We start from the raw sequence: 16,795 nt of genomic DNA, 5'->3' as shown, positions 1-16,795 counted from the left end.
CCAGCACCTGTTTGAACGTATGCTGCGAGAGTAGACACTGTCTTCGAGGCTAAGAGTGGGCCAACACCATATAGAATTTCACCATAACCGATGGAGGGCGCCACATGCTTTTAAGTCATTTTCAGTCAGGTGTCCAGGTACTTTTGATCACATAATATACCTACTGTTTCCTTTCTACTTTCAGTTCTCTTCTTAAAATACCCCATACATTTATAATTCATGTACTTTTCTTTAAAAAATAATTATAACTCCTATAATGAATTAAATATTATCGAGCAGCAGACATAAGGACCCCACGCAGCTCCAACTCCATTTGATGCTGTATGGGCAACAGCGCCATTTGCCTCAATTGAGTACCATCATTCCGATGCACGGTGGGCTGGTTCAAAGGGCTCTGAGCACTATGGGACTTAACTTCTGAGGTCATCAGTCTCCTAGATCTTAGAACTACTTAAACCTAACTTACCTAAGGACATCACACACATCCAAGCCCGAGGCAGGATTCGAACCTGCGACCATAGTGGTCGCGCGGTTCCAGAATGAAGTGCCTAGAACCGCTCGGCTACACCGGCCGGCTAATGTCATTTGGCTAGTTTTCAAAAATATGGTGCCTCTTTTGTTGATTTTCCACTATGCAGGGCTATATTGTATTGGACCTTGCTTCACGCCTTTATTGAAGTCCAAGCTTTCACTTGTTCTGCTAAGGACCTTTACTTTTGCTCTTGTCTCTGTCATTGTCATTCTGATTAGACTTATTAGTTTAGCACATACACCAACTTCTTCCAGTACTGTGTATAGACCTAGCTGATATATGCAGTCAAAGGCTTGTTTGAAGTATAGGAATAGGAAATGCTGATGTATATCATATTCATAGAAATTTTCCATCATTTGTCTTATCACAAATATCTGATACGTTGTTTCTCTGTCTGGTTGAAAGCCACACTGATGTTCCCCTAGTATGCCTTCTGCACACTTCTATATCCTTTCGTTTAGTATAATGATGAAGATTTTATAAGCTGTGCTTGGGAGTGTTATACCTCTACAGTATTTACATGCTGTTCTATCCCCTTTCTTGTAAATGGTCATTATTATTCCAGCTTTCCAATTATGTGGCATAGTTTATGTTTCCCATATGTCTTATGTTAATGGGTGCAGTTCCTTTATTACAGCCTCACCACCAGTTTTTATTGATTCAGCAATTACGCTGCCTTCCCCAGGGCCACGATTGTTTTTTAACTTGTGCACAGCCTGGGAGACCTCTTGTAATATTGGCTTTCTTGCCTCATTGGTATCATTGTCTACTTCCAGCTCCACTCTTTCCTCCTGTGCCGCTGTCTCCTCATCTTCTAGGCTGGTGCTTAGGGCATCTTTGAAATACTCTGCCCATCTTCCCACTAGTTCTTCCTCCCATATCATTTCCCATCTTTACTGGAACAGGCCATTGATTTTGGCTGCAATCTATTCTTCGTTTTGCCTACAGCATGATAGAACTTCCTAATTTCACTCTGTTCTTTTAACTCTTCTAGATATTGAAATTTCCTCTTAGTCCACTCTCTCTTCTTTCTCTTACACAGCCTGTTTGCCCTTCTTCTTAATTCTCTATATTTTTCCACATTATTTCTGGTTTCTCTCTGTAGTACGTTTGTTCTTGCCCTGTTCTTTTCCTCTATTACAGATCTGTAATCTTCATCAAACCATCCCTGGGTTTTTCTATTCCTTTTAATGCCTATTATTTCCTCTGCAGCATCTGTAATCGCTTCTTCAGCCCTGTTCCACCTTTCGTCTTCTCCTACTGCAGTCTCTTCATTGCTCAACTTTCTGCTTAATGTTACTTCGTATTTTTTTACTTCATCAGGGATTTTCAGTTTGTCTATATTCCATTTCATCATCTTTCCTATTCTGTTGCCATTTCTTTGTGACAGTTTTTCTCTCAAGACTGATTTGATCACAAAGTGGTCTGAGTCACAGTTTCGTCCTCTGCAGCTCCGTGCATCCGTAACAGACGTGGAGTGGCGTGCAATCAGTAAAATATGGTCAATCTGATTGACTACTCCACTGACAGCAGGCTTCCAAGTACCAAGATGGATCCGTATGTGTGGGAAGCAGATACTTTTAATAATCATATTATTCCTTGCTGCGAATTGGCATAGTAAGTCTCCATTCCCGTTGTTTTCCTCGTTTTGTGAATATTTCCCAGAAACTCCATATGAGCGTTCATTCCTCCCTATTTTTGCATTAAAATCTCCTATTACTAGCATCAGGTCATATTTAGGTACTGCACAGCATACTTTTTCCAAGTCTTTGTAGAACTGTTCTTTAATTATATCCTCTTTTTCCTCTGCTGATGCATGTGCATTCACTATTGATATATTCGTAAATTTCCGTCTTAGTCTGAGTCTGCACATCCTTTCATTTATGGGTTCAAATTCTAGAAGGCTTTTCCTAACTTCCCTAGTTATTATAAACCGTGTTCCAAGTTGGCCCGTTCTTTCTTCTGGTCCACTATATAACAATGAGTACTCAGGTTTATCTATCTGCCCATTCCCTTCCCTGTAGCCCAGCGTCATCACATTTAAATTTTAAAATTTCGTTAGCTATTTCTTTCATTTTTCCAGGTTGAAGCATTATCCTCACATTCCATGACGCTACTGTCAGATCCTTTATCCGTTTCCTTTGCCAGGGTCATGATACATGTTTTCCATCCACTTTACGAGGCTACTGTTGAATTTCCATAACACTCTTTTTTTTTTTACACTATGTGGTTAATAGCCTAGTAGCCCCATCCCCAACCCCCAACCTGGAGGACCAGGATTTATATTGGGTTTACTCCTACAGGGAAGGTGGCTTCACTACGTCTCTAGAGTCCTTCCTGCCCTACGTTGAGGGAGACACTTCGTCTGGCTCCTCAATCGAGACCCATTCAGCTTGGGTGACCATGCCAGTAGCTATGCTACCGCGGGAATAGCTCTCGACTTCAATGAAGTACGCAAGTCCTCCTGCCCGGTACTGAAGGTGCCCACTATAAGGCGGTAACTCCTGGGAAGGTAATTCATTACATACTAAGTGCAATTTAGTTTTAATTTGAGCCTGGAAATCCTGGTAAAACTCTGCTGGAAGGCCGACAGGTCCCGTCGCTTTGTTTTTGGGACTCTGCATAATTGCGGTTAACATATCATCATCGTCAATCTCTTCTCGAAGACTCCGAGATGCCGCAGTGCTAAATCTGCCTTGAAGATTTTGTAATAGGTCTTCTTATTCTTCACAATTAACAGCACTGCCCGACATCGGGTCAGCAAGGTGGCTATACACTTCCTTTTCAATGCTCTTCTACGTTGTAAGAAAAGTTCCGTCAGTTCTTTTAAGGTCTGTGAAAATTTTTCTACATCCACTCTTGTGTTCTCATATGACGTGAAATACTGATGTTTCTTCACCTGCGTTCCCGTACGTATTTGAAATCCTTCTAACTGTTTTCATCTTAGAACCAAAATTTTGAATTTGATTCGTTTGATCGCAACATAATTTTCAATAACAGAGGCGCCGAGTCTGTATTGGTCCCAAAGGCACTGGAAATAAAATTCTGCTGCTTTCCTGTACCAGAAACTTTTTTTCCGCGAATATTCGATCAACATTTTCCTTAATCACCGTTTCGTCCATTTTAGTCTCCAGGTCAGGGAAGGATTGTAGGCTGTAAATTTACTTTCGCATTCCTGCCATCTCTCACCGCATTCATCATCTTGCAAGTGCGCAACGTTTAGCTTCTAGTAACCTCTAGCGCCCTGTTTTTCCAAGCTACTTATGCATATAAATGCAGTGTGGTCAGTAAAGCTGGTGGGCTACACTTTTGTGTGCAGGATATTAGTCTTTAAGTTGTTAGATACGTATATCCTATCCAAGCAACTTGCCGAGCAATTGGTAATGAACGTAACTCCAGGTGAGTCACCGTTTTTGTGCTCCCGCATGCAGTTAGATGGAACTCTTTAATTATGTATTCTAATTCAGCAGACGAGCTAAAATTAGGGACTTGGTGTTTGATACGCTCCAATGATATTACCATAATGAACTCCAAAGAGACGGACAATTTCATATTTAAAAAACTCTGCTCGGTTGCTTCGTTTGCTGCTACCAGATGTAGCATATGTATTAATTACCTGGCTGTTGTGAATAGTACAAACGAGCAATTTATTATTTGTGAGTTTTTCAACGTGACTGACGATTATACCCTCTTTCGAGAGTATTGCTGTCCCCAATTCATTTCCAGTTTCAGCATTAATTATAGCGGTATATCCAAAGATATTGTGTAGGGCAATGTCCATTCCTTATTGAAGTAGAATAATATCAATGTTGCCGCACACAGAAAGTCTTTCTAGCTACTTAGTTTTAGGGAGCTGCATATGCTGTTGATGTACAAAGCTGCAATCGTGCAGGCTTGAGATGGGCTCACAATGTACTACGTTTTATAAATTCAATCCTTTCATCACACACAGTCAGTATGAAAGCTATCAGTAGGTTTCGGATACACTACCGCGTCCTGTTATTTGGTCTGGGTGAGATAATCGTTCATAAGTGGAGACTGAAGTACTTCCCTGAAAGTTGAAGGAATTTCTCTGATTTCCTCATCTTCCACGGTCTCGCCCGCCCACTTCTTCGCAAAAGGAGATCTGTACACATAATTCGCTGTTGTACAGTTGAAAGTATCTAACCAAAATTGTATCCTTTTTTTGTGATTGTGTCAGTGATAAGATTGTTCTAAATTAATTATTCAGCAAACCTGCATCTCACTGTGTCTGTGAACTTGTTTCTTGCACTCCTCCATTTTGCCAGAAATGCAACATGTATTTGACTCAGCAATCAAGTTTAAGAAAATAATGCGGTTTGTGCAATGGCATTAAAATGGTACTGGAAAATAACTTTTGGCCCTGATGTTTACCCAGTTCTTTCATTGGTATGTAACTTTAGTTTACTACTGATTTTCATATTCAATACAAGCAAAGGATGTGGATTATGATTCAGGCTGTTAGATTTAAACAAAATGTTGATCTCTCTCTCTCTCTCTCTCTCTCTCTCTCTCTATATATATATATATATATATATATATATATATATATATATATATATATATATATAGTTAAAATTTTAAGTCATACACAAAATCTTCCACTTCAAACATTTTTGTAGCACGAATCACTCTTACAAAAAATTTTACAAAATGCTTACTGCATCAAACCTTGAACATACAGATCCACACTCTGAACATTATCTAACAAAAACCAATTTGAAATGATTATATATCTTCTCTCATTTACATGCCAAAGTTTGGTCAAGGGCAGCGACCTACCTTAATGCTGTCACTACACGTCTGCTTCCTCCGGGCACCTGGCTGCGTCTCCCCATTTTTTTTTTTTTTTTTTTTTTTACTGTGCGTGCCTGGATCTCTTAATCATCAAAGAACCTCCTACTCAAAGATGTTATACTCGTTCCACCTTGCGGTTGGCAACTACCGCCTATTTTCTGGAGCTATCCTGATCAGAACATAGCACATACCTTTCATAACCCCCTGGTCGGCTGGACCAGAATTTTGTGGGTGGATCTGTGCAGTTAGCACAGATTTTCCCACGAAATTCGTAAAAAGATACAATGTAAGATACAATACAAAGCATACACAGTATTCTAATTAAAAGAGCATTACACAGCAATAAAATTCACTAATATAGACATAGCATGTGAAGTAAACTGCGTAATATCATTAGATTGTCGAACTGCAGTGAATCAAAGAACATCAAAATGTACAAAACAGAAACACATAAATTTAGGGCAAAGACATCAGACATTATGTTATTAAGAGAAGTGTATCAAATACAATCAAAATTACAAAACAGAGGAAAACAATGTGAGATAAAATCGATAAGGTATTTAAATTTTGAATTGTCTCAAGTAACATCAAAAGTTATAATACAAAAATGTAGAATGTGGGGTAAAATGCAGAATACACTTAAATTTCTAAAGAGAATTGTATCAGATAGTATTAAAAGTTACAAAATAGTATAAAAGACATAAAGACTCCATATACAATCATAGTAATGTGAAGTAAAATACCTGAAATAACATCAACTTTATCAAACAGAAATGTAGAACTTGAGTTAAAATAAATAAAATAGTTAAATATCCACTAGAAGTTAACAGCAAATGTGCATAAATATCTCATAGACAAACTCTTAATGCCAGTGAAATAATGTAATAAGATACTTTAAGTAATAGCAGCATTAAATATAAAATATGTGTCACACCAGGTGACAGCAAATATTGACTTTCAGTTACAATCAGTATCTTGTAGTAGACCTAGAGTACATGGCAAGTTTCATTGACAATAGTAAATGTAGAAGACATGTCACGTTAAGTGACAGTTGACATTGAGTATAATTGTAAACCGTGGTACAATGTGGGGCCTCAGGTGAAGAAACACACTGAGCCACAAATAATGTCATTTGTACAATAGATGTTATATCAGGTGATAGAACACACTGACTTTAATAGTGATCAGTAGTTCAATAAGACTGAAGAAGAATGGGCATCAGGTGATGGGACACACTGAGCCATGGTGGTATCAATTGTAAAGTATATGTCAAGTGAGGTGACAACACACACTGACATTCAATTACAATTATGATATTCTATCAGTCATAGAACACATATTATGTCACGTGGTAGCTCACACTGACGTACCATTAAAGTCATGATATTAAATTTGTTATAGGACATATTTTACGTGAGAAGTTAGCTCAACTGACTTTTGTTACGTTCTGATAGACTCAGACCGGTTATTATGTCAGGTGACAGTTCAGTCTGAGTGTCATTTATATTTATGACTCAGGCTACTCGTTATGTTAGGCGGTAGTCCACTCTGACTCTTAAACACAATTATGAGATTCTCACAGATGCAGAACATATGTCCTGTCAGGCGACAGCTTAGTCTGATGCTAAGTTAAAAAGGTTTACAAAATAATTTGTCACAGTGACAGAAACGTAATCTTAGTTACATTGATATTATCATTGTGCAAGAAATTAATATAAAAAATAATATACATTTACTGTATTAAGTGGACATTTGTTGCAAAATTTTTATATATCTTGATGGTGACAATAACATCACGTACTCTGTAGCAATAATAGTAATTAGTTTTATGGAATCTATGTACAAGAAAAATTCCTACTAAAGGTACTATACCATAATAATAACACTATTCAGTGGACATTTGTTACAACATAAATGTTTGTATGTGTTTAAGGTGAGTAGAACCTCATATGGTCAGTAACAATGCTGTATTGAAATTATCATTAAGACTCTATTTACAAGTGAATATTAATGATAACAATAACCTGCACAATCAGAGTAGTCATTCTAGAACTTCATATACTCAATAACAATGCTGTATTGAAATCGTCATAAAGACTCTATTTACAAGTGATTCATCGACATATATATAATGTTAATGATTACAATAACCAGCACAATCGCAGTAGTCATTTTAGTGTTAATTTCACATTAAGTATTGACAGGTAATGCAGTAACAAATTTTATAAAACCTTCAATAAGAGTTTTGATAAAATCTGAATAACTTCACAGTATAAATCTTATATATAATGTTAATGATTACAATAACCTGCACAATCACAGTAGTCATTTTAGAACTTCACATACTTAGTGAAAACACTGTATTGAAATCGTCATAAATACTCTATTTAGAAGTGATTCATAGTCATGTATATATAATATTAATAATTACAATAACCTGCACAATCACAGTCGTCATTTTAGTGTTAACTTTACATTAAGTATTGACAGGTAATTCTGTAAAAAATTTTATGCAACCTTCTTAAATAAGAGTTTTGATAAAATCTGAGTATTTTAACTTCACAGTATAAATCTTATTTCTTTTCAGTACAGTTAAAAAAGTTGTTTTCCTATCAGAGGACAGTCACACAGATATCTTAGAAAAATAAGAAAAATATTTAGAACAGAAAGAAGAGTAGGCTGAGAACTCAGAAAGGAAGAATGAATTCTACAGAGCTCAAGGATATAGGGCACCAACGCCACATGGTGTGTCAGTTAAAGAATAACCAACCCTCTACCCCACTATGTTGTTTTTGTGTAGACCACAAGGATAATCTATTGTCAAGTGTTGAAATAATGTCAATAATGGAAATTATATGTGAGAAAAAGAGTAAACAAATTTACTTAAATAAATGATAGGCAGAGACAATAAAGAGGATATTAATTGCTCTAGTTGAAAATGATGGTAGTTATGGTACACCAAAAACATAATTGTCATGGAAACGAAACACCATAATGTTATTTTAATGTAGGACGAAAATACTATCAAACTTAAGGAACAGGCATTAGGAATGGACAAAACGCTGAGCTCAGCCAAGGAGAGGTTCTGTTCATGTCTCGGAAAATAATAGTGTGACAAATCAAAAGTGTGCATAAATAGAACAATATATGTATAATAAGTGGCAACATAATAAGCGTCACAAAGTACAAAGGCAAAAAAATTGCTTAAAAGATCCATAATCAGTCTAGCATAAACAAAAAATAATAAGCATTCAGAGAAAGTCTGGAAGTAACTGTAACAAAAAGTAATGTCAACTTTCGATAATAAAGCAAAAATAGCATGCCAACATAAAACAAAACTTTTAACTGAAATAATAGAACATAACATTATCTAAATCCTGAAATAGGTAACACTACCAGAAATAAAAGTGTAGAGACACATAAAGCAAAGCATAGCACAAGTGATAAACAATGAAATACTAATAGTTGCTTATATCTTTTACTTGAAAAACACATGAAAAGAGAAAAAGGCAACATACAAGGTAGCACAGAGACATCATAACAGGTAAGAAGTATGATACTTGTGGTGCTATAGGTATAAGACAAAAATGATTAAAAAATGCTTGTAGTATGTCATAAAGTAAGTCCTGAGTGAATCGTCAACAATGAGTCCGAAAACAATCCCAATTGGACTCTAGTAATCCCAAGTCATCATATTATTTCATTAATGATGTCTGACAAAAGTTGAAAATTAATAAACAGTATATACTCGGAGAGAAAATGTTAAGTTTCCCAAGAAAAGTATTTGCTTATTATTAAAGGAAAGGGTCAGAAACGAAAGTTACTTGGTACATTGTTAAATAGTTGATACTTCTTCTTAAAAGCTACAGAGAAAATTAATTGTTAAATAGTATTAAAGTTAATTATGAAATTTGTCAGAAAATCACCATCAACATTTCTGGAAAATGTAGAACAACATCGCTCACACTTCATTTTGCTATGGTCGTAACTTCAGCCCACAGCATTTTCTAATCATCAGTTGTAGTATCCAAGATTCCGAAGTCTCAAAAAAGGAACTTAAATCTAACAATATCTCATTCTGCTCATAAGTTTCAAATATCATCTTAAAAACTCGTATGAACACACCCTTTCTTCAAATATCTTAAAAGCATCAAAATCGTTATTCTCATCTTCTTATACACATTGTCAATACTCATATTACATCCTTTAGCACGAAAACCCTAAGTAAACTTCAGAAAAATTGGTACCACTAGCTTAACATCAACATACAAAGTGGCCATCGTTACTACAAAATCTTGTTACAGTTAGTGTCATTATGTCATGTAAACATAGTTAAATGTAATCATCGCAAAGTAACAGAGGTGATCATCCAACAAAAAATAGAAGCAAAGATATAATGTAGAAAGTATCAACATCAATTTGATGACCGAATTTTTCAACTGTAATGTCAACTTCAAATGCCAGTATGAAAAGAGTTTCACAGAAAATAATAATGTAGTTCATCAGCAATGTACTGAAATAATCATATGTTATTACAATAAGTAAGAAACCTGTAACGCTCCGGAAAGAAAGCAGGTCACACTATTAAGCTGTCTCCAGAAAATTGTCTCCGAACTCATGTCTTTATCTAATGGTGGTGGTGGTTAGTGTTTAACGTCCCGTCGACAACGAGGTCATTAGAGACGGAGCGCAAGCTCGGGTTAGGGAAGGATTGGGAAGGAAATCGGCCGTGCCCTTTCAAAGGAACCATCCCGGCATTTGCCTGAAACGATTTAGGGAAATCACGGAAAACCTAAATCAGGATGGCTGGAGACGGGATTGAACCGTCGTCCTCCCGAATGCGAGTCCAGTGTGCTAACCACTGCGCCACCTCGCTCGGTCTTTATCTAATGCCAGAACAGAACACAGGTGGTGTTATTTGGAGCTTTTACACGGGGAAAAGAAATGCGCTTGACCCAGGCCTAACGACGTGAACAGGGTGTGTCCCGCCAGCGGTGCGTGTTGTTTCCATTGTGGTCTACCGCCAGTTGTGACAGGAATTTGTGCCAGCCAGGCCCTTAGGAGGGTTCCAGGCTACCGCTGCAGAGGCGCTACACGTCCGCAAACAATGCCGCAGACAGGGAGAAATAATATAAATAAAATAGCTGGACATATGTAGCTGGGATTTGCTGTAATAAACCGAAGTAATGAACCCTAAATGTTACCAACGAAAACAGTACTGTCTATTCAATGACATGTTTGCAGTTTGTGATATGATGTACACCACGTGATTTTTTTGCACGTAATGTTTGAATTTCAAGTGTATTAGGATGTGCTATACGGGCTACTCGATATGGACCATCATATAACAGAAAGAATTTTTGACATAAATTGTGGGCTTCATGGGATAGCCTGTGGGAGCGGACCAGAACTTTGTCTCCTACTTGAAAAGAAATATTCCTCTTTGGCGACTTCATTTGGCGCAGCCGTTGCTCAGCAGCTCGCTTAATATTGTGTAATGTAATTTGAATAATCTCGTGATGCCGTAGGCAGCGAGACTTCGGGAAACGTATGATTTCTTTAATCTTGTCAGGCGGGTGTTGATTTTTTAACACAAGATGTGGAGACAACTGTGTGGAAGTATTTGGTAATGAATTTACTACATCTTGAAACATGTGAAGGTATTTGTCCCATTCATTGTGTTTTGCATGACAAAAGATCTTAAATAATTTCATCAATTCCTTCGGTAACCTTTCTGAGGGATTCGATGAAGCATGGTATCTGGAGATATAAATGGGGGAAATTTTGTGAGTCTGAAGATTACGTCGCCAAGTGCTCGAATGGAACTGCGGCCCATTGTCAGAGATTACAGATGCTACATGACCCACTTCTTTCAGAAAATGTTTAGTAAAAGCACGTGAAACAGTGCAGGCCATAGCTCGACGTAATGTAGTGAAAGTGACGAATTTTGAAGTTAATTCCATGCAGACAAAAACATAGGTGTCACCTCACTTTTAAGTGGGAATAGGGCCAAATAAATCAGCGGCCGCTAGATGACGAAGGCATAACGGGATGATGGGAAATGTTTGAGCAGCAAAGGATACAGTGGGTGGTTTTGCTTTTTGACAAAGTCTGCATCTTGAGAGGACTTGGCGAATACGTTTCTCCATGTTGAAAAAGTAAGATGTTTGTTTGAGCAACTGGAAACATTTGCGCGGTCCATAATGCGCATAGCTAAGGTGAATATACCAAATGAGTTTGTTAATTAGGTCTTCTGGGATACAAACCAGCCAAATTGTCGTATCAGGTTTGATACGGCGGAACAGAATATTGTTATGTATTAAGTAATACTGTCGCATAGTGGTGTTATTAACATCGCGCCATTGTTGTTTCACATGTTTCCAGATGGAATCCTTATCCTGTTCTGAAGCAATGTTGTGCAGGGCATCGGAAACAAAGTTTTCAAATGCGACCTGGCGCATATATAGCAAACTGAAGTTGTTATGGAAAAAGGTGTTGGCTGGATCAGTATTATCGGTATCTAAAGTGCGTGACAAAGCGTCAGCAACGATATTTTGAGGTCCTGGTACATACACAATGGAAAAAGAGAATTCTTGTAACAAGAGAGCCCATCTCTCTAAACGAACATGAGATAGTTTAGCTGATATCAAAAATTATAGTGCTCTATGATCTGTGTATACTGTGGTGTGTCTACCAAAAAGAAAAGGTCTTAATTTGGAAATTGCCCATTCAACAGCCAGAGCTTCTAATTGAGTGATGGAATAGTTTCTTTCTGAAGACGATAATACTCGAATAGCAAATGCAATGTTTTTTTGTGCCTTAGTTTATGAATGGCTATTGAGGCAGCGTGCCTCTACATTTCTGCAGTAGACTTCCAGCGACTTGTTGAGTCCATGCCACGTCGAGTTACTCCACTACGCTGAGCAATAGAATTCCCGAGGTGATATAAGGAGGTACCCCATGACTTTTGTGATCTCAGCGCATACACAATGCACGGTATTGCAAGTTTAGTGGCCAGCACTGTATTTTTCTGACGCTTCAAGAGATAGTTTTGTAGCTCATGCATGATCAGGCTGCGACAACCGTGCCTCACTGACTCAGGTCTCTTCCATCGTGTCATCATGGAGAGCGGCTTCGCCCTGTCTCCCTGGGCGGTGGTGCCGAAGGGCGAGTCGGTGGCGAGCGCGCGGCAGGTGGCCGCCTCCCTGGGCTGCCCCTCGCAGCCCCACCCCGCCATGGTCGACTGTCTGCGCGGCGTCGACGACGACGAGCTGCAGATCGCCGAGATCCCCACCAGGGTTAGTGTTGCCCCTGCTGCTGGTCGCAGAAGTAGCCTCAGGAAGCCTGAAGAACGTGGAGAAATTTATCACATCCACAGCAAACAAATGAATTCTTAAGGTAGTTGAGAGACCACATAATGAGAGCAAAAATCTTTTCTTAAAAATCAAATTAAGGTGTGCATTGTTTCTTATAGTGATATATGTCAAGCATAAACACCTTCGGTCCTAATTTTATCTAAAGTTATAATCATGCTTCTATCATCATTTAGACAAGAACAAGCTCATCTTTTCCCACTGAATGGCAATTTTATTTTTATCCTACTCATACTAGGAATCATTAGTGATCTTCATTTCTCTATTCTTTTCGTATGTCCATTGATTCTTCTGTAGGCGCTAGGCAAACACTGTGCAGGTCTTTAATTGGTAGAAGATCACACTTAAACATTCCAGTACACACAACTTTTCCTGTTGCACACTGCACATTACTCCCTCACTTGCTGAAGGATTGACATTACAGCTGGTGAACGAGGTCATGTTCCAACAGGAATAGCTACATGTAGTGATATGTATGAGAATAAAGTTCCTTTACTCCATAACTATGGTCAAAAAATTTTTATGTAATCAGACTACCGGTTTCGGTCTATGATGACCGTCTCCAGATCTGTTTTATAAAAACATGTTCTAGTATACTGGAGCCATAGTGGTATCGTCAAATGCTAAACACAAAATTAGGGCCAGCATCGTCAGACATGTATAAATAGTATTATACACAAGAGTCAACTTGTCAGCAGCACTACTGCTGTATGACTTTCATATTATTAATTAGAGACCTGCACTGTCTGCATTTAGCGCATGCGGGAGAAGCGATGGAAACACGAAAAGAAGACTACTGATGACGCCCAGTATGAACAGCTCCGTCCGAGGTCGGAAGGCCCAACAGTACCGATAGGCGGATATTGAGGGGCATATGGCCAGCACACTGTTCTCCCGGCCGCCATCAGTTTTCGTCAAGTAACTCCTGCATTGGCCTCACAATGGCTTAGTGCACGCCACTAGCCAACAGCGCTCGGCAGACATGTACGGTCACCCATTCAACTACTGGTCAAGCCCGACAGCACTTAGCTTCGGTGATCTGACGGGAACTAGCGTTACCACAGCGGCAAGGCCGCTGGCCCTGTTTGTTTAGGTTAACACCAAAATAAATGGCAGAAGACAGATTCGTCCTTATCTGTATCATAAACGTAATTCAAAGACCACTGAGGACTAATGCTGAAAATTTTAACAAAATTGTGTCTCTGCTTAAGCACGATCTACGTCTACACCTGCGCCGAGCGGTCTAAGGCGCTGCAGTCATGGACTGTACGGCTGGTCCCGGCGGAGGTTCGAGTCCTCCCTCGGGCATGGATGTGTGTGTTTGTCCTTAGGATAATTTAGGTTAAGTAGTGTGTAAGCTTAGGGACTGATGACCTTAGCAGTTAAGTCCCATAAGATTTCACACACATTTTTTCGTCTACACCTGCATCTACTTCATTACTTTGCAGTTCAAATTCAAATGCTTGGCAGAAGGTTCATAGAGCGACTTTCATACTATTTCTCTACCGTTCCACCATCTAATTTCGGGAGATAAAAATGAACATCCAAATACCTCCATGCGAGCTGTGATTTCTCCTTTTGTACCACAATGATTGCTTTTCCCTATGTAAGTGGGACTGAACAAAATAATTTCACATTCAGAGGAGAAAGTTGGTGATTTTAATTTTTCCAAAATATCTCGCTGCAACGAAAGACACCTTTTTTTTAATGACTACCACCCCAAATCAACCATATCCCAGACACTCTCATCACTATTTCTCGATAACAAAAAAACTAGCTAACCTTCTTAGAGCTTTTCCAATGTCCTGCGCCAGTGCTATTTGGTAATGATCCCACACTGCCCAACAGTACTCTATAAGAGAGGCAGGCACTGTGGCCAGACTCCCGAGCGCACCCGCCGCACCTTCTAAGGGCTCTGTCTGCTAACAAATGCAGTCACCATTTTACCCTACAACACAACACCTTCTATGTGATTGCTTCAGACTAAGTTGTTCGCAATTGCTGTTCCTGGGCACTTAGTTGCATAGTCAATCATCAAACCTGTATGATCCATTGTGCTGAAGAGTGCCCAGTGGTGATGAACTATGGACACCACTCTGGCGGTTGATGCAGCGCTAAGGGGGTTTGGGGAGGGGGGGGGGGTGGGTGGTGAGTAAGTGGTGGTGACAGGCTGCTCGGCTCACTGGAAACACTTGACAGTAAAAAATGTCTTTATTTAATTCCAATACATGATGTGTCACGACTCAGCGAAGCCAACAAACCTCACTCTGTTTTCCTGGCCGACGCTGACATATGGGTAGCAGTATCCACCCTTGATGCTGAACAGGCGCCGTGTCATGCTAACAGAAGCTCCGCGGAAGGCCGGTAGCTTCTTGAACAGTACGTTTACGTCAACGGCGTCCTATTTTCGCAGCAGCGTGGGGCCCTGGTGTCCTCGGTACTGCTCGCGTCTTCCGTGGCGGCGCATGGAGATAATAGTGCATGGGATCCGACTTGCTGCTCACTGGTAGGAGTCAGACAGCGGTTGGGACTTCAACCTTAACTTTCACTAGGAACTCAGTGCTGGTGGCACCAGGCACAGACGGCAGGTTGGCAGGCTGTAGCACTAAGTATGCTGATTAACTTGGTATTGCCGGTGACAGGCGCAGCCTGGTCTCGAACCCATAGATGCCGCTGGTGCCCAGTCGTCTCGCTTTCTGGCGTGGATCCTCGTGTCGTGGTGGTGTTGCTGGACTCTGGCAGCGAGTGAATGCTTTAGCTACATTTACATCGCTCCTGGGCGCATTTGTTCCGTTAAGACATGTCCCCTTGTCATGTCACACATAACAAGAGACTTACCCTTGTGTGGTGACATCTACCTACCTACTACAGTCAGTACGACAGTGCGATGCATTTTTCCGCTGAGCATTCCCCAAACGTATTATGACCCATATGTCAACACACCGCAACCAGCCTGCGGCTCCTACTGTAATATTTCAGGGCGGCTTTCTCACTACATCATCTTACCTTTCCCTAAAAGCTAGGTAACGGTGTTATGGAGCACCCGAAATTCAGTAGAATATCTGTAGTGCTCACCTGGACGACCCACACCTTTTATTGTTCAGGCACACCCGCCACTTCCTGCGCCCTCTGTACATTACTCTGTAACTCGCACTGATCTGACAAGTCTATCAGACGGTAAACGACAGCATCATCAGCGAACAATCCAAGAGGGTGCCCCAGATAGTGTGACAAATAGTTGACGTCGCCGAGAAATTTCAAAGGCCTCACAATACTTGCCCACGGAACCCCTGTTCCACCTGCCGACCTGCCGTCAGTCACCACAGACTCTGAACTCTCCGACAGGAAATCATGAATGCAGGAGACACACCACAAGAAGACAACCCAACTAGAAGACGCCTGTGTGGAACGGTGTCAAACACGTTTTGGAAATCCCGAAATAAGAAACCAGGCCGGGATCCCCACCGAAACCACCCACCACTTCGTGTGAACAGTTGACCAGTTGTCTTTAACAGAACAACATTTACTGAATTCGTGCTGCCAATACGTCAATAGATTGCTTTTCTCGAGGCACCTCACGATGATCGAACGCAGCATGCGTTCCGAACAGATGAACTGAAAACAGATATAAATCAGAAGTATTTAAAAATTTGACAGCTCTACTTTCGTTGCTGTGCTGGTAGCCTTAAGCTTCAAGTCACATGACTGAATAATTCGACACTTTTCCGCTTGCCTGTAGCAGGCTATTAATCGTCAATATACTTTTGAGTGTCATATATTATGTAGTATTTTGTTTTTCTAGAAATGGTGCACACAGCTTGTCTTTCCATTTCAGGCCGTTGTGGATGCTACAACGCATTCTTCATTTCTTCCCCGCCACCCGTCACTCCTTGAGCCTGCTAAAGTGGACTGGATGGTTGGCGTGAATGAAAATGAAGGAGGACTTTTCAGTGCAAGTAATGTTATCAGTTGATTTAAATACGACATACTAATTTCTTAAGTCCTTCGTAAACTCATCTATGAAACCACTTACAGAAAAACGAGCACGTACGTAGGAAACCTACACTCTGTT

The 16,795-nt window shown here is 39.9% G+C and overlaps 1 protein-coding gene across 1 annotated transcript in view; it reads left to right on the top strand.

Annotated features, from left to right (window-relative positions):
• LOC126176180 (juvenile hormone esterase-like) overlaps window positions 1–16,795 on the top strand; it is a 306,116-nt gene that overhangs the window by 275,283 nt on the left and 14,038 nt on the right. Inside the window, exons 5-6 of the mRNA XM_049923321.1 lie at window positions 12,452–12,648; window positions 16,559–16,679. Of these exons, the coding sequence (XP_049779278.1) occupies window positions 12,452–12,648; window positions 16,559–16,679 (318 nt within the window). The remainder of the gene's footprint in view (window positions 1–12,451; window positions 12,649–16,558; window positions 16,680–16,795) is intronic.

This window comes from Schistocerca cancellata, chromosome 3, assembly GCF_023864275.1.
Source record: "Schistocerca cancellata isolate TAMUIC-IGC-003103 chromosome 3, iqSchCanc2.1, whole genome shotgun sequence".
Classification (NCBI taxonomy): domain Eukaryota; kingdom Metazoa; phylum Arthropoda; class Insecta; order Orthoptera; family Acrididae; genus Schistocerca; species Schistocerca cancellata.
This window is presented reverse-complemented; position numbering and strand designations above follow the sequence as displayed.